The sequence below is a fragment of the Sylvia atricapilla genome, chromosome 1 (genome assembly GCF_009819655.1).
Source record: "Sylvia atricapilla isolate bSylAtr1 chromosome 1, bSylAtr1.pri, whole genome shotgun sequence".
Taxonomy (NCBI): Eukaryota; Metazoa; Chordata; class Aves; order Passeriformes; family Sylviidae; genus Sylvia; species Sylvia atricapilla.
Genome location: NC_089140.1, coordinates 110,492,667 through 110,510,207, shown reverse-complemented (window position 1 = coordinate 110,510,207; position 17,541 = coordinate 110,492,667). Strand labels below are relative to the sequence as shown.

At 45.7% G+C, this 17,541-nt stretch overlaps 1 protein-coding gene across 2 annotated transcripts in view; it reads right to left on the bottom strand.

Annotated features, from left to right (window-relative positions):
• MAPRE2 (microtubule associated protein RP/EB family member 2) overlaps positions 1 to 17,541 on the bottom strand; it is a 105,987-nt gene that overhangs the window by 80,058 nt on the left and 8,388 nt on the right. Inside the window, exon 1 of one of the 2 annotated variants that reach the window (XM_066330743.1) lies at positions 14,691 to 14,846. The exons of the other annotated variant lie outside the window; for it this stretch is intronic. Coding sequence (XP_066186840.1) covers positions 14,691 to 14,762 — 72 coding nt within the window. The 5' untranslated portion in view covers positions 14,763 to 14,846. Of the gene's footprint in view, positions 1 to 14,690; positions 14,847 to 17,541 lie in introns of those variants that run through there. 2 annotated transcript variants of the gene reach the window in all.

Here is a 17,541-nt window from a genome sequence, read left to right as displayed (position 1 = left end):
GCTGTGCTTGGCACAGGTAACAAAATCTGGGGATTTGATAGGATTGGATCTCTTGGGGGAGTAGGCAGAGAAATATGACTTGGTATTTATTCATATTTCAAAGCAATGAGTGCTGCTTTGCTTACCCTACCCAGGTGCAGTACCACTTATCACTAAGAGAAGAGGAACTTCACTGACCAGTGTAACAGCTGCCTATATTCTGTGTAAGGATCAGAAACCTGCACTTGCAAAAGGTCTGTCAGAAAATGGGGGCCTCGTGCCTGCAAAATGGGAAAGCTAAAATACACTGCAGCTTGAGGATATTTGTGTTGTGGTAATGATACCAGCAAAAGTAATTTGAGCTAAAACTTTAAACCTATACATTTGACAAAGAGAGCACAGAACCAGCTGAGCTTTCTTGGGATCTTGAGTGTATGTAGAACAAGAAGCTTAAGAGAAACTAAAAAAAGCCATGGAGGGGTACTTCAGGGCAGGACTGTGTATGAAAACTGCATAAATACCTTTTACTCCTTCAGATTCAATGGCATTGCTACCTGATCACTGCTTGTGAATTTCAAGTTGAAGGAAAAATACTTCAGTCAGTGAGGTAAAAATGACAGCTTGTTACCTTATATAAGTACTCCATGACATGACAAAATAAAGCAAGTCATATGGGAGGGGGTTCAAAAGATGGATTGCTAAGCCTCAACCCCTCAAGCCAATTTTGCTTTATTCTGAAAGGATAGCCTGCCTTTGAATTCTACCATATCAGAAATTTTTGGGCTGCATTATGGAACTGCAACAGTTCCTCCAAGAAACTGCAGTACAAAGTTTACATGAATTATTGTTTCTTCATGTTGTTCTGCAGACAAGAGCCACAGAACACTGTGAACCAGTCCACTAATATGAATACTTGCATCACTTACTGTAAAGTTACTTGTAAACTTCCTAATTAGCTTTTTTTTCTAATGAGTATCAGGTTGAATTTAAACTTTCACAACATTCTGCTCTGCAAAGCTTTTCCTTCAGCACACTCTGTGTAAGCACTGATTTGGAAGAGCACTAAACTAATTTAAATAGTATACACAATTTAAGTGTAGATACTTCTCTCACTGCCTTTCCCAGACCCTTATGTTTTTTGTTTGCTGGCCAAACCAATCAAGAAAAGTCATCACTTAATTGAAGAGACAGCTACATACTGTAAATGACAGTTGATTTGTCATTTACATGCACACTATTTCCCGTATAGATTTATACAAGAGCCAACTTTTCACATTTAGAAGACAAAGCCTTTTATCTTAGATTAGCAAAAATAGCAGTTTTGGTGTTTGGGAGGGTTTGGTTTTGTTTGTATCCTCCTTTCATAAACCTGTCAGTACAGCAGATTCTGTGCAGAATAACAAGTCTTACTGTTTCTTCTCAGGCACATGCAATCTGCCCTTGAGAACCCAGCCCCTGTTGCAGATAAGCTCTCTTCAAACTGTGGCACTTGCTGTAGCAGCAGCCTCCCAGTCGCTGTTTTTCTTTGGAATGACCAGGTTGTCCTTCAGCTGAGCCCGAAAGAAAAATGGGCACATCTCCTGCTTTGCATAAACCCACACTCCTTGCATCAGAGACTCCTGAGATGGCAACTATTAGATATTTTCAGGCACGACTGCTTTAGTGAAGAGTGCTAGATATAAAATACATGTACAAAAGGTGAACGCGCATTTTGGGGCTCTAAATAGAACTTGTGAAAACACAATCCTTATTTCTCAGGTATGAACTCACTTAACAAAGCCTTTCTGTTTTCATCAAGATTAGTCAGCTGTTGAAAGTCCCCATTACAAGATAGTACTGTACTGAACATGCCCAGGGTGAATCAAGGTAGTAACTTGTGGAACAAATGAGCAGCTGCATAGTGTCTGCAGCTGAAGCATCCAGCATCAGCTGAAAGCAGCTGTGTCTCTCCCAAGCCAGTGAGCAGTTTTATGCATGCTGGTGGTATAAGTCCAATTTTTCTCCCTCTTTGGTAGTCAGACTGCTGATTAACTCACGTAGCAAAAATCTGAGATTCAACCTACGTTTTCCAATAAGATTGATTTCCCTGCAGGGCCTATCTCAGAGTCTGCTGCACTCTGCTGTAGCTCTCTTACGCCCTTCCATTCCTGGTCAAAACATGCCACACCTTCCACATGAGTCAACAGAGCTGGGCAGCAAGCAGGGAGGGAGCTGCGACGAGGCTGGCTGTGAAAATAGTCCATCCTTCAGCAGTGGCCAGGATGCTCTGAGAAATGCAGCCCTGGTCAAAAATATTACCAGGAGAATGCAACAAGCTGCACTTGATCTTGGATCAGGCAAGGTCACTACTGGTGAAATCCTCACAGGGATAAATTCCAAGTCATCCAGAGAGTTAGTTAGCATACACAAGACAGCTGGAAGTCTTTACAACACTCTCAAATGACACTGTTTGGCACCTAATCAAACTAAATGCCTTTTGCCTGTTCAGAGCACAAGCACATCATTTTACTTCAGCGTTGTTCTGTTTTCCCTCGGGGTGATGTGTTGGTTGTGAGAAGCTGCTGAATCCAAGAAAAGATGTCAGGGTTCAGCTTTCCTACTCCTGTTTGATGGCACATTGATGCTGAAGTTTAATTTCCAAAATATGAAAATTATCAATATATTTTAACATACAAGACATGTAAAGAAAAATACAACTGAACTTGTCCCAATTTCAACCAGGTGACAAAATGCTACTCTGGGAAGTGTAGCAGTTCGCTGTTTTTGCCACAGTGGAGGCTCTGGTATCTAGGCCTACAGCACGACTTCCACTTTACTTTCATGAGTGGGTCGGGTCTTGTAACAGACGCATGGTACCAATATGGCAGACGGTTACAAAAGACGTTTATTAAGTAAAAGGTTCAGGTTTTATACTTCTTATCTATTACTACGTCAAACAGGATATTGCCACACCTCCTGGGTTAGTAGTTGGAGTGGAAAAGTACTGGCACATGTTAGTAGAGGGTCTACATTCCTTTCAGGGGTATCTTATCTCGAGAGGGGGATGGGGCTTGCTCTCCTCCTCACCGTTACAGTCCGAGATCTTCCGGCCGCCTGTCCCTTATCTAACCACATCTCCCCCCCCTCTCTCACAAAAGAACGAGGTAGTTATACGCATATATATATATATAGATATAGGCACTAAATGAGGTAGAAGGTTAGGACTTAATAAGGGAAAAAGGAGTTTAGAAACTTGAGTAAATTTTTGCCAGGCAAGTTTGGAAATCTTGTGACTGGCAATTTTAAATTCACAGCATCTCATGTTGGCCTATGAACAGAATGCTAGTCTGATCTAGGCGAGCTTTGACAAATGAAACTATCTTGTTCAGCAGCTGAGACAGACCCTGGTGTTGTGTTGCCAGGGCTGAGACACCTGTTGCTGTGCCGGCTGTTCTTAAGGCGAGTAGCATTGCGATGGTGACACCTGTCAATATCTCTCTTTTGTGGAGCCTGTTGGATTCTTCGAGAAGGCTGTACATTTCTTCCTCTGAATGGTACAGGACTCTAGGAACAATCAGAACTTGGACACAGAAATCGTTAGAATCATCAAACCTGAATGGCTGGTGTGGGTAGAAATCTGAGCTGGCTTGTCCTCTGGCGACAAACCCCAGCAACAAAATCACACAGGCATATCGTTGGTGCTTGGATCTCGCCCGCGTGGGTTTCTCTGGTGCTTTCTGACGGCTTGGTGGTGCGTCTCGTTCCTCTGGGAGAGGCGTGTACGCGTTACGTGGTCGCCCCACCAGCATGTCCTGTAAACAGAAACTCACAGTTTTCATTAGTCTCATCCTGCTCACTGTGGAGATCAGGTTTAATTGATTTAATAGGACACCACCTGATTTTCCCATCCCTTTTGACAGCTGCATACCCTCGCCCTGTAAGCATTAATCTCCAGCCCCGTTCCCATTCACCCAGCTCATTTTTAATTACAACCTGCGGGCCCTCCTCTAGTGCTCTAGAGGCCCAGTGTTTTTGAATGGGATTATTTGCTTCACTTCCTCTGGGGAATTGATTTAATGCTATCAGTGCGGTTGCCAGTATGCGTGCCTGTTCTCTTGAGGGAATGGAATTGTTAAAGCCTTCTGCTTTTGCCAACACCTCTATTTTAGTTTTCAGGGTTTGGTTTGCCCGCTCGACTATAGCCTGACCAGTACTGTTATATGGGATACCTTGCACTAATGTGATCCTCCATTTGGAGGCGAATTCCTGCACTGGTTTAGAAATAAAATTGGAACCATTATCTGTTTTAATCTGCTTGGGGATACCAAGCCATGCCATAGCTGTCAGCCAGTGCTGGATTGTGGCTTTGGAGTTAGTCTTGGGATGCTGGGTGGCTACAATCGTTCCACTGAACGTGTCCACTGTTACTGCAAGCCATGCTCGAGGCTTCAGCAGCTGACACAAGGTGAAGTCCGACTGCCAGATTTCTGAGGGCTTAAGACCTCTTGGGTTGACCCCACTAGTCCACAGGGGTGACTTCTGGCAGTGAGGGCAGGTAGCCACTACATGTTTGGCATCCGCGGTTGTGATTCCACATCTCTTCGCTAGTGCTTTGGGTCCAATGTGGAGGGATTCGTGCAGTTGACGGGCCTCCTGCAGTGTCCAGACCCCTTTCGCTGCAGCATCTGCTTTGTCGTTGCCAATCTGAAAGTACCCTTTGATTGGGTTGTGGCTATTGACGTGAATGATTGATACAGTGCCCTTTCGTGAAGAGAGTGCCTCTTCTAGCATTAGGGCTGCTGCTGATGTTGACACACCTGGTCCTGCCATGGCTAGGCAGAGCCTTGCCACGAATATAGAGTCTGTTACAATGTTAAGGTGTTCCTCTTGAAAAAGTCCACAGGCCAGGGTTACTGCTGTAGCTTCCAGCTGCTGCACTGACAGTGTGGGGTCACATGCTTTGATGCAATGCCACTGCTCTCCTACCTGCCACACTGCTGTCGCCGTAGAAGTAGTGGAGGAAGCGTCTGTGAAAGCTGTTGGTCCTGGCTGTGGTCTGTCCATAACCTTTGGTGGCAGGTCTATGTCGACTATGGTCAGCAGCTGAGTCCAGGGTGGTCTGGTGGAGTAGGAGATTTCTCCTCCAAATCCGACGAGAGCAAGGGCTAGATGCTCCGAGATTGTGGTTGATTCTATGGTCGGTTGCTTGCGAAAAGGAAGGTGGATTCTCGCTGGCTCAGTCCCTAGGTGTTTCAAGGCGAGTTTCCTGCCTTTCATGATGAGGTTAGCGATGCATTCTACTGCTGGGGAAAATGCACGAGCAGGCCTTCCAAGGACCACCCATTGAATCGGTCGGGCCTTTTCAGAAGGTCCTTGGGCCAATGCTCCCACTCCCCCCTTTTGTGTAAAATGCACATATAAGTCCAGGGGCATCGCTGGGTTCCATCTGGCAAGCGTGCCAGTGGACATCTGCTGTTCGATGAAGTCGAGGGAGCTCGCTGCTTGTGGTGTCAGCTTCTTGGGTTCCCAGGGGTGCTTTCCTTTCAGGAGGTCGTACAGAGGGTCCATGATCTCAGGAGGAACCAGGACGATGTTGCGAAGCCACTGCAGTGATCCTACCAGGCGTTGCACGTCGTGGAGCGTCTTAACATCTCGGTGGACTTTCACCCTAGGAGGTGTCACGTAGGAGCTTGTGATTCCCACTCCTAGGAAGGTGACACAGGGTCCTTTCTTGATCTTCGCGCTCGCGATCTCGAAGCCGTTGGCCTGGAGGGTCTCTGTGATCCTGGATACCAGATGATCCACTTGGCTCGCTGATGGTGCTGAGACCAGAATGTCGTCCATGTACTGGATGATGGTGGCAGCAGGATAGGAGTGTCGGACTGGCATCAGTGCTTTGTCCACGGTGATCTGGCAGATGGTTGGGCTGTCGACCATACCTTGAGGTAGCACTTTCTACTGGAAACGCAGGCTGGGCCGATTGCCATTCGGGAAAACCACAGAGAAGGCAAATCGTTCCCTGTCCTCAGGATGCAAAGGTATTGAAAAGAAACAGTCTTTAATGTCCAATACTGCACATGGCTGTCCTTCAGGAACAGCTGAGTTCATGGGCAACAGTGTCTGAACTGGGCCTATGGGTCGGATTGTTTTATTCACTTCTCTCAGGTCATGGACTAAGCGATAGCCTTCTCCTGACCTTTTGGGTACAGGAAAAACGGGCGTGTTCCAAGGACTCACAGTGGTTTCTATATGATCCTTTTGCAGTTCCCTCTCAACCAGTTCTATTAAAGCTGCCAAGCGAGGCTCACATAGGGGCCACTGCTCAACCCATACAGGGTCTGATGATTTCCAGGTCAATTTGATCGGCAGCAAAGGGTGTAAGGCAGTGGCCCTCATTATAAATTTGTAATCCTGACTCCGAGCATAGCCAGGACGTCCCTTCCTATTAAGGGTGGAGAATCCTGTAAAATGTAAGGGTAAATGGCAACTGTTTGTTCTGGCCCCTTTTTTGTGTGGAGTGTTATCGCCACCAATTGGGTGCTTTTCCATGCCCTGGATTGTCCCCCCACCCCGTTCACAGGAGGGACTTCTTTAATTTGCCAATGTCTGGGCCAGTGTGATTGAGGAAAAATGGTGCAGTCTGATCCAGTGTCTGCCAAAAACTGAAGCCCTAAAACGTGAGGGTCCTGGCTGCCATAGAGCTGACACGTCCCCCACACCCTCAAGGGCTCCCTCCCCACTTTCATGACCAAGGCCACCCAGGGGTTCCGCTCTGGTTTGTCCCCTGTTGACCCTGTGACACTGGAGCAGTTTGTGGTGGTGAGAGGTGCATGTTGGCTGCTGGTGATGGTGCATTGTTCTGCCACTGAATGGCTGGTGGGGATGAGACAGTGACTGGTTCCTGTATATATATGGGGTATGAAGGTCCCCTGCCCCACTGGGTATTGTGAAGGCTGGGCCATCTCGCAGTGGGAGGAGGCTGAATATGGCCCGCACGCCCCCTCCCCCTTCCGTTTCCCTGAGGCCTGGATCTGCACTCCTTGGCCAGGTGTCCCCTTTTTTCACAATTCCAGCAGGTGGGTCTCTGGCGCTGCTGGGTCGGGGGTGCTGCCACTGACTGCTGTGCTGGCTGGGGACAGCTTGCTGCTACATGACCTGTTTGGCCACATTTCAGACAAGCCATTGCATTTGTTAGGGTATGAACCGCTGCCTGCATGGGTATTAGGTGTTCTTCCTTTACCACATGTTTGATCATGTCAGCTAAGCTGGCTCCTGCAGGCAGAGACCGTAAAATTTCCTTGGTTACAGTATTACACTGCTGTTTTAAACAGTCTGTCACCACCGGTCCCCTTGCAGCTGCAGGCAGGGTGGATGAATCAATTGCAGCCTGTAATCGGTCCACAAAATGTGTAAAACTCTCACTTTCCCCCTGTTTGATCGTTGACCATGGCGTGGACTTGTCCACAACCCGGGAAGCTGCCCTTATTGCCTCCCTAGCTGCCCTGGTTGTTGCTTTCACCTCCTCTGCTGTGAGGTGTGCAGCTTGGTTTTGGGGCGTGGCCACATCGTCATGTTTGCCAAGCAGCCTGGACAGCGTAGAGCCATGCAGAGGCTGTCCCTGCCCTGAGGCTTGAGCTAGGGCAGTTGTGCATGAATTGGACCACTCCTGCTGAAATACAATCAATCCTGCTCCATCAAAAAACATACGGGTTATTTGTGAGATATCAAAAGGCAGCATATCATCATTGCTAAAAAGACCATCGATCAGTGTGGACACCAGGGGTGAATTAATTCCTTTTTCCTGCACCGCTTTCACCACAATCTGCACTTCTTTCGTACTGAGTGGGGTATAAGTCCGTCTCTGGTTCTGCCGGTTGCCTGAAACCCGTACCGGGAACGCGTGTATTGCAGCCGCAGGTTCCCACTCTGCACAGGCTAATTTTATCTTCCCCCAATCGGTTAATTTGCCCTGAATTTGTTCCCTTACATTGTTAAAAGCTTTGCTCGGTTTCGCTGTAAACTTTATAAAATCTGTTATCTCCGTTTCCGAATCGGACTCGGAGCCCTCTGTAGAGCTCGCCGTGGAGCTATAACTTCCTTCCGTATCGGAAGTGAACTGGTGGTAAGCTTCCGGTTTGCTATGCTTTTTCCCCGGACTCCGCCCCCGTTCCGCCTTCGGCGGGTGGGCTCGGATGTTCCCTCTGCTTTGACTCCATTCCGCCTCCCGCGCCCGGCCCCCCCCTTCCGACCGGGGGTGACGCCGGCGCCTTCCGCGGGGGTAATCCCACGTTTCCCCTTTTTGCTCGCTCCTGTCCTTGGTAGATGACACCGGTAAGGGACCTTGTCCGCGTGTTCGCCCCCCCCCGCTCTCCCGCGCATGCGCCATGTAGGTCGGTGGCTCCGGAATTCCTCCGACCCCCCACGCATGCTCGGTCGCGGGGTTTTGCACTTCCGGGTTCGCATCGCCACGTGGCGCCCTTCCCTGCACGCGCTCCACGTGGCCGGCGCCATCTTGGCCACATGGCGGGGGGGGCAGCGGCGATTGGTCGCCCCGCCCCCGCGCCAGACCGTCGGCGCCATATTGGCCGTATGGCGGGGGGTGTATGCTCTCCGCGGCAGCTAATCTCTCTGCGTCTCTCGCCTGCCGCGCTAGTTCTTCCCAGACAGACCGCGCACATTCCTCCGCGCGGCCGCACCGCGTCTCCGCGCCCGGAGAGGCTGCCGTTTCGGACCGTGCCGGGGAGCCGCCGCTCCGCGCGGGCGGCGCCGCCGCCGGTCCTAGCGCCGTGCCGCCGCTCGGACCCTGGTCGCGGCAAGGAGGGATTGTCGGGGAAGCCGCGGTTTTTTCGGGGGTGTTCGGATCTGGGGTCTCTCGCGGGGGGACCCGGGGTTTTTCCGCGTGCTCCGCGGCTTTTATGCATGTATTTGTGGAGGGGGATGACGCGTCTGGCTCCCGCTTTTCCCCTGGGGTCTCTGCTGCACTGCGCCCCCCCCCTTTCTCTTCCGGGGCTTCTCCGGAGGGTCCTGCGCCCCCTCGGTCCCCTTTCCCCGGCTGCTTAGCCGTGAATAAACACGTTTTTGCAGCGTTCCAAGCCTCCTGTTCTTCCATTGCTTTTCGCAACACTTTTTCAACTTTTCCCCATGCTTTTAAAACTTTTCCGCTGCCGGTGGCTTTTGTATCTTCCGCCAGGGCAACTGTATATTTCTCCCACCCCTCTGAATTTAATATATATATTGGGCGTTTTATAACGCCAAAATCCGATAATCTTGCAATAGCAAGAAATAAATCCCTTTGGTCTCGCTGTTTCCAGTGGACCGCATCTAAACTTACGACCATCGTCACGGGCTTTATGTTGTCCGCGGGGTCCTGGGGCGTCCCCCTTTTTCTTCTCCTCCTCAGGAGTTCGGACCGGCCGACTCCTACCCGCTGTGCCTTTCCAAAGCGTAGCTCCCGTCCTCCGAGGTAATCGTTCCCGGGTTTACGGCACCACTTGTAGCAGTTCGCTGTTTTTGCCACAGTGGAGGCTCTGGTATCTAGGCCTACAGCACGACTTCCACTTTACTTTCATGAGTGGGTCGGGTCTTGTAACAGACGCATGGTACCAATATGGCAGACGGTTACAAAAGACGTTTATTAAGTAAAAGGTTCAGGTTTTATACTTCTTATCTATTACTACGTCAAACAGGATATTGCCACACCTCCTGGGTTAGTAGTTGGAGTGGAAAAGTACTGGCACATGTTAGTAGAGGGTCTACATTCCTTTCAGGGGTATCTTATCTCGAGAGGGGGATGGGGCTTGCTCTCCTCCTCACCGTTACAGTCCGAGATCTTCCGGCCGCCTGTCCCTTATCTAACCACAGGGAAGTTCAGTATTTTTTATCCCAGTAACACTACTGCTTTCCTTATTCAGTAGAGATGCTTACAACCTTTCTTGTTTGAAGCGCTGTGTTCTTTCCCCTACTATTCCATGCAGGAAACAGGATGTTCAGGCCAGTGTAACAGTTCTCTGACTCTAGGAACTCAATAAGTCCAGGAACACAAGTTACTGCTTCTTTTATAGTCTTTTTCTTTTAAACTGGAATAGGGTCACTGTTGTGTCAGTCCCTATCCCAGAGAAATGGCCCTGTCTGTGCTTGATACCAATGGAAAGGCATCCTGTCGCATGGCAAGAGAGTCAGCTCAAAGAGGTTTTATGTTTATACACACACAGAGAGCTATTTATTTAACTGCTGTGAGTGCACTCCATGCGCTGAGCTGGGGGTGAAACCCCTCCGTGTTGGACGTGATGAACAAGTGGACAATGGGAGATGCCTGAGCAAAGTACTGGGCTTGTGCCAGGGACTTGAACCAAAAGGCAAACCTGACAAGAACTAGAAATAAACTGGAAAAAGCACAAAATTTCTTCAGCTTCAGAAGTCACAAAACTAGACAACTAGAAAAGATAGGAGGCAGGGACCCTCCTGTACAGGATACATAGGGCATGGAAGGTACGTATTATTAAGAAGCTTTCATCTCACCTACCAGATTTCTCTCCTATTGGTAAGTGCCTTTTCTTCTCACATGTATTTTTATGTTCTAATAAAATCAGTTTTGAGGGCTGGAAGCCCCTAGCACCTCACTTAAGCTTATATAAAAGAGTGTGTGGTTCCCCCATGAAGCTCAGGCCCTGCAGGCACACAGGCTGACACCCAGCTCTCACTGGTCACTCCTGAGTGGGCTCTCCAGCACCATCCAGGACCAGCCCATATGCTTACAGCAATAAATAAAGCAGAGATGCCTTTCTGTTTTAGCTCAGGCAGAATTCTGAACAAATCTTTACTTGCAATTTCAAGTTTTAAACAGTTTTATAAAGAAGAAAACCCACATATAAACACCACACTGTACAGCAGGACATACAGAGGAAATTCAGAGGCCCTATATCCTGTATCACCAGTCTTGGTGGATTTAAGTGGATACAGTTAGTCCACTGCAGAACAGACACATTTTATTCATGATTTATTATGTATCACTGAAACCAATAGAACCTGAAATAAGACCTTCACCGTGACAGATCAGAGGGCAGCACTTCAAATTTCTTGCAGTAGCACCCAGTGAATGCTGCAACAAAGCATCACCAACCCCTCTGTGTCACATTGTTTTGATGGACGGAACTGTACCAGTAGCTGCATTCCTTTCAAAGGGGGACGAGAGATATCACTGCCATCCATCAGACAAACGTTTCTTGTTGGTCTGTTCCACAGCTACAGAATAAGTTCCCTGTCGTCTCACAAGCCCAGCACAGGATTTCTCTATCTGGTTTTTCTACCGTGATCACATGTTGCCTGTAGCCTCTGCATCCCAGTGGAAGATTTTTGCTGCAACAGAGACAATACATTGCCCTAAAGTCACACACAGGATACCAAGAACATCCTTTACCTGATGTGGATTTCAAACATTTACAAAAACACCTTAAAAACTTTGTTTCAGGCCAAGTGACTTCTGACTGGCAGTTTTATTTCTTTCTCAGTTTATTAATTAGATCTCAGTTACTTAAGGGGAGTTTTTATTGCATACCACATCCTTTGCAACTCCCCTTCCAGCTTACACAAAGGAGGTGAATTTCAGTCTTCTTCCTTGTGTTGGAAATTGATGCCTATTTGCATGACTGTCAGGTAGACAAAAACTGAAAAATTGCAAGTCTTCAAGATTAACTGTTAAAACTTGGCAACTTGGTTTGACTGCAACTAAACTGGGGCAACAAAAGCCAGCTGTCTCTGTCCTCTGACAGCATTACCCTGAGAAAAAAATACATTATTTAAGGACATCAAATAATGTTAAAGAAACTGCAGTTATTTTAAGAACTGTAGATCATTCTTATTTAAGGATCTCACAATCTAAATAAATGACAGTCGAACAGAGGAATCCATAAAGCAGTAAGGCATCCAGTTCAGCAGGGTCAGCTTGGGTCTTCTCAGCAGTACAGGTAAAATGGACTTTGGCTGGCCCAGGAAGGTAGAGAAGAATGCATTTCTATTTTCATCCAGGAGTCAGAAAACTCCCTTTCTTGGTGGTAGTGGAACAGATGACTGTGCAAGGCCAGCAAGGTTTAAAGGCTGGGCCCAGACTTGGAAGCTGCTGTTGTGAGAGAGCCTCTCCCACTCTGCCCTCCCCATCCTGCTGGGAACCAATGTCCTCCCTTTGGACTCTCTCAAGCTGCCCACACCAGACTCTTTTCCACAACCACTCATCCCAGCAGAACCTGCAAACTGCCCCACATCCCTCCTCCAGCTTGGCTCTGAGCACATTTGTGCTCCCATGCATGAATTAAGGAGGGAGAATCCAGAGCCAGACTCAGTTTTAGCATCCACCTATTTATGCTGAATTTTCTGCTTAAGCCTTCTGATAGCAGAAGTTTTGAAATGTGAAGGGACTAATGGAATACCATGTCAAGGTGGTGCCACTGCCAGCATCAGTCTTCATACACTGCCTCAAAGAAGTTACAAGGAAGTTACAAGAGATTGCCTTTGGCCATCTGTCTCTTCATTACTCAACTGGCCACCAAGAAGTCTTCCTACATTTAGTATATAAGTAGCTCCAAAAATCAAATCAGAAAAGGAAGATGGCAGTAGTAGGCTTGTAGTTTGGCTACTCAAAAGTAGCCTTGTGAAGAATTACCTAAATTTATCAAAGAGAATAAGTAATCAGCTACAGGACAGTCAGTGTCACTTGAGTCATTTGTGTTGAATAGCAGATGTCAGAATTATGCAAGGTAAGTATTCCACTGTTATTACTTTCCAAGTCTCTTTAATCTCTGCTTGGGGGAGTGACCGAAGTTACAAAGATGTTAAGCTATGCAATGATGTCAAAAAGTAAGTAACTCTGCATTACCCACCTAAAAAACTTCAACTTTCCCCCTGATCCAAAAAACCCATCCAAAAGCATCCAAGAGTAAAGACACCTAAGACTCTCTGCCAGTATTGACTATATTTTCCTCCTCCTTCATCTTCCCTATCTACTGTACTAGTACAGCAAGAAATACTAGCAAATGTTTTTTAACAGTTCAATCAACACCAGTTACTTAAAACAAACGCAATGCACTTAAAAATAGCCATGAACAATGTAACTGCAGCATGTCAACCTCCGGAAGAATGGCAGTGGATAAAGCCAAGGGCCCACCCTTGCAGGAGATGCTAAGCTGTCAAACAAGACTCTTCCCACCACAATCCAGCACAGCCACAATTTGCTACATATCAGTGAAAACATATGGTAGGCAGCAGAAATGCCCACACTGCTCAAGTTAAGCATCCTACAAGTTTAACGTTGACGGCAGAAGCTCCAAAGAAATGCCACAGCATTATCAAGGTGGAAAATATGTCTATTCAAATGGAAGATGCATTTATTTTTTCACGTCCACTAATCACACAAAGTCGAAATGCCGTGAGAGTCTCTCTGGCTTGCGTCATGACATTTCACCCAAGAAGCCATCAGTCAGCTTTTGCCAATACATTAATTCTCAGTTTTGCTTACAGCTTGAAAAAGAGAACCCATCAAGAGCCCCAGTTTTGAGGAAAACATTACTTTGGTTATTTCTGTAGCTTGTGGTAGTTATTCCAGAATATGCTCAGAACACTGGTAGACCAGTGACCGTCAAATATTCCCATGTTTTTGATGCAATTAGTAACAAAAAATATCACTGACTTCTACTCCTTCTATATTGAAGGCTTATAAAAAAACCCTTACTACTCTTCTCTGATCTAGTCATTTACAGATAAAGTAATTGGAGAAGAAAATTAAGACACTTGTATCTGGTTGCATATCAAGTTTTCAAAGAAATCCATCCACACTTCCTTCCAGTTTCCCAGAAGCCTGAAAGGAGCTCCTAAAAAGTGCTTTTAAGGCTCATCCCCCTCTCTCCAATTCCTCACTGTTCTGCTTTACCATCACATCAGCAATAAACCCAGAGTTAGGTAAACAGTGTAATGAGAAAGGTATTTTTCATGCCTGTGACCAGTGCTCTTGCCCCATCCATGCTACACACCCTGCATTGTTGTGATCACATTTTAATATGCTGCATTTGACTTCAGTAGAAGACTATGAAAGATTTCACCCAGACATCTTGTAAACTGATACAGACCTGTCCTTAGAACCATTGTACCAACATGAACACCTGTGTTCAAGAGCAAACAAAGTTTATAGCACCTGATCTCATGGAGGGACATCCACTGTCACTCACGAGGCCTCTGCTGAACAGAGTAACTCATAAACAATCCTGTGCATGTATATATAAGGAAACTGTGATACAGTAGAAACCAAAAATTATAGCAGGATTTTTGGGTGTATCAAAGAGTCATGACTAAGCCACAGCAATTGTGCAATAAAGCATAGCATATCTTTTATTTGTATGCTTGAGAGGGTAATATTGGTATGACTGATAAACAGCAGCACAAATACAACAGCCACATTAACCTCAGTTTTGTGGCCAGGTGGTGCAAATTAGCCCTCAAAGTCATCAGTCTTAAAAGCATAACTACCCTATGACAACGAACAACCTCTCCACGTCTGGGGATGCTTTTTTAAGGCTGCCTTTTCTCCATTTGACTTAGTGATAGAGGATTACAAAGCTATAAAGAACAAAATTTCAATCACAAATGGCAGAGAAAACATAGACCTTTGAAATGACAGTAACACTCCGACAGAGAAATATTAGGTGTAAAAAAGGAATTAAAGTAGTAAAGCAGACTCCATGACTTACCTTAACTTGCTGTCTCACAGGTTCATTTAGAGGAGTATCCCCAGTACGGGAACCTTTAAGGAGCCTTGACATGGTAGGATTAGTATTATTTTTTAAGATAAAAACCCAGTCAAATGAAACTGGCTGTTGTAATGGACTAGTAGAAAAGAGCTTCCCTTAGATAACCTCCCTTTATAAACCTCACCATGGGTGTGGCTAAATGAATAGCTCCACCTTTCATCCTATTTAGAAACCCTACCAAAAAAGCCCCAAACCCAAAAAACAACCAAAAAACCAAAAAAACCCACAAAACAATACACCCCCCCCAACCCACTTCTCTGAAGCAATATAATAATTTTATCAACTACTCATGTGCTGCTTTGGGGTTATTTGGGTTTTTTTGAGTAGGAAACTAGTTGACAGTTTCACAAGTTGTTGGTGGAAATGTAGACATAATTAAATTTGTCTCCCATATTTGCAGTTCCTGCAACGTGGTTGCAAACAACTGGTGGGTGAACTTCCTCAGTTGTTTGCTTTTCAAAAGCAGTGTTGTAACAACCTGAGGGAAGTCTATCAACTTGGAGCATTCATTGGTATTAGAGATGCATTATATTGAAAAGCAGCATATCTATGACCTTGCAGCAATTTCCAGTTGCATCATCTTAAGACAAGCCTCCACCACCAGTGGAGGCTCTTGTTCTCATCACTTACAGAATGAAGATGATGCAACATCAAAGCCCTTTGCGTGACTCATTAAATCACACACACACCTTCACTACGGAGGGACCACCAATAAAAACTAGAATCTGTTCTTTTGTCCTCTAAGTACTCTGTATTTTAAAATCCCTCAACTTTCTTTCTTCTCAAGGTCTAATTCAAGAGTATGGGACAATGGATGAGGATGTTTCCACTTGGGCAATATTGCCTGCATAGTTTTAGATTGCCTTGGTGCATAATACAAATGCATCTGGGTGGCTGCGCTCTTGTCTCTTAATTTTTTGTACTATCCCAACTGGTAGTTTTTTGTATTCAAGGGTGCAAGTGTGACAAACTAGAAACATAGGGCTTAAATTTGGGGTTTATTTTTCACTGAATAGTTGAGGTTATCCTGGCACTCCTGAAGGAGACTGGGTGTGAAATAAGAGTTCTTGAGGTGTTTGGCAGAAGTTCAACTATGCTTCTATCATCTGGCTTTGCTTTCAAGGGAGCGATTAGGAAATTATATTCTTGTTAACAAGATCTGTGCAAGTAATGACTATTATACCCAACATTTCCTGTATTTAACTGAAGTGATTGTTCCATCTTGATACAAAGAGCAGAGGTATTTTCTTGAGAATTAGTGACTTGGCCCAAATCTCTAAAGAGTATTACAAGAAGAAGGTTCATCCCTTTTCACTGTACCAGGCCATTTCTGTCCGAAAATGCTAACTGGTCTTTAAAAAAATATATATCCATGTGGAATTTTACTTCAATATTAGACAATCCCAGATGTCAGATGAAGGAAGAAAGCTACCTTTATTGCAACAAGAAATGTTGTGTAATAAACTACAGCATTCACTTTTCACTACTTTTGTACTTCTGCAGGTGAGATAAAGCATCTTTGACTTTAAAATCCATATTTAAAGGACAGAGATACCTATGTCTCTTGCTGTGTCTGGAAGTTTGTAATGTCATGTTTTACTCTATGTGAATAAAAAGATTCTGCAGCATTCTCCAAGGCTAATAAAACAGTTTCAATCCTTAGAGAAAGTCTGATGATTCTGAGGAAATGATAAGTTTTGAGTGAGTTCACAAATTAAACATAGCATGCAAGAGAAAAGAAAGCAGTTCAGTTGAAATGCAGAGTCATGAGAAATTGAGACAAGCTCATTTTCCTTCCTATCTGTGAGATCCTCCAGCAGAGGTGCTCACTCTGGGCCAGCTTGCTCTCTTTCCACTTCAGCAGTGACTGACTAAACAGTCAGTTCTGACATTCTTGGCTGAGTTATCACTTCTTTTGAATAGATGTTCCCAGACAAAATGGGGAAATCCACAGGTGTGGGTGAAAGGAGGGGGAATATCACAGGAGATGAGTAAGACCAAAAATCAAGATAGGAATTCTAGCATGTTGTGCTCAGTGCAGTTCATATTGTAAAGATGCACCTCCACATTGGAACCATGCTCTGTTTAGAAATACAACACTGGGAAGATACCAGAGATGATGCTTTAATTTCCAAAGGACTTGCTGTTTTAGCTGGTAGTATGTATACCCCAGTATTGAAACATCAAACAGTGAAATAGGGTTGTCCTGGGTTATAGTATAGAATGTGCCCAAAGTATTCTATCACCATCTTCATGAACTGATGAATCCAATGGTTGGAGCAGTGCTCTTCCCAGGCCCCCTCCCTCTGGGGTGCCTTCTGTTAATGGCCCATCAGTGCCTTGCCCATGACTCATAGATAACTCCCTATGGGACTTATCTCTCTTTAATGGGCCATCAAGGAGCCCCTGCATGACTCATCATCCCATTGTGAGATGTTCTGCCCAAGGGGAGGAGCCAAGCATTCTCACCTGGATGTAATCTGGGATTTGAAACAACATGGGCAGCCCTCACCCACTGGATTTCCAGAGGACCAGAGCTACCAGACCTTTCTACAGGATCACTGCTTCAGGAAGACCACCGCACCTGGACTGCTTCTATCACCCTGCTCAGGTTGTATTCTGTCAGTGGTCTTTTTGTATTATTGCATTTATTTTATTTTACTATTTTTCCCTTTTCTTCTCATTAAATTGTATTTCTGACTTGGAGCCTCTCACTCGTTTTGCTTTCAAACCACTACTAGGGTGTAGTCTTCTCTGTAGCAGCTAGCAAATAAAATCAATAGATAAAATA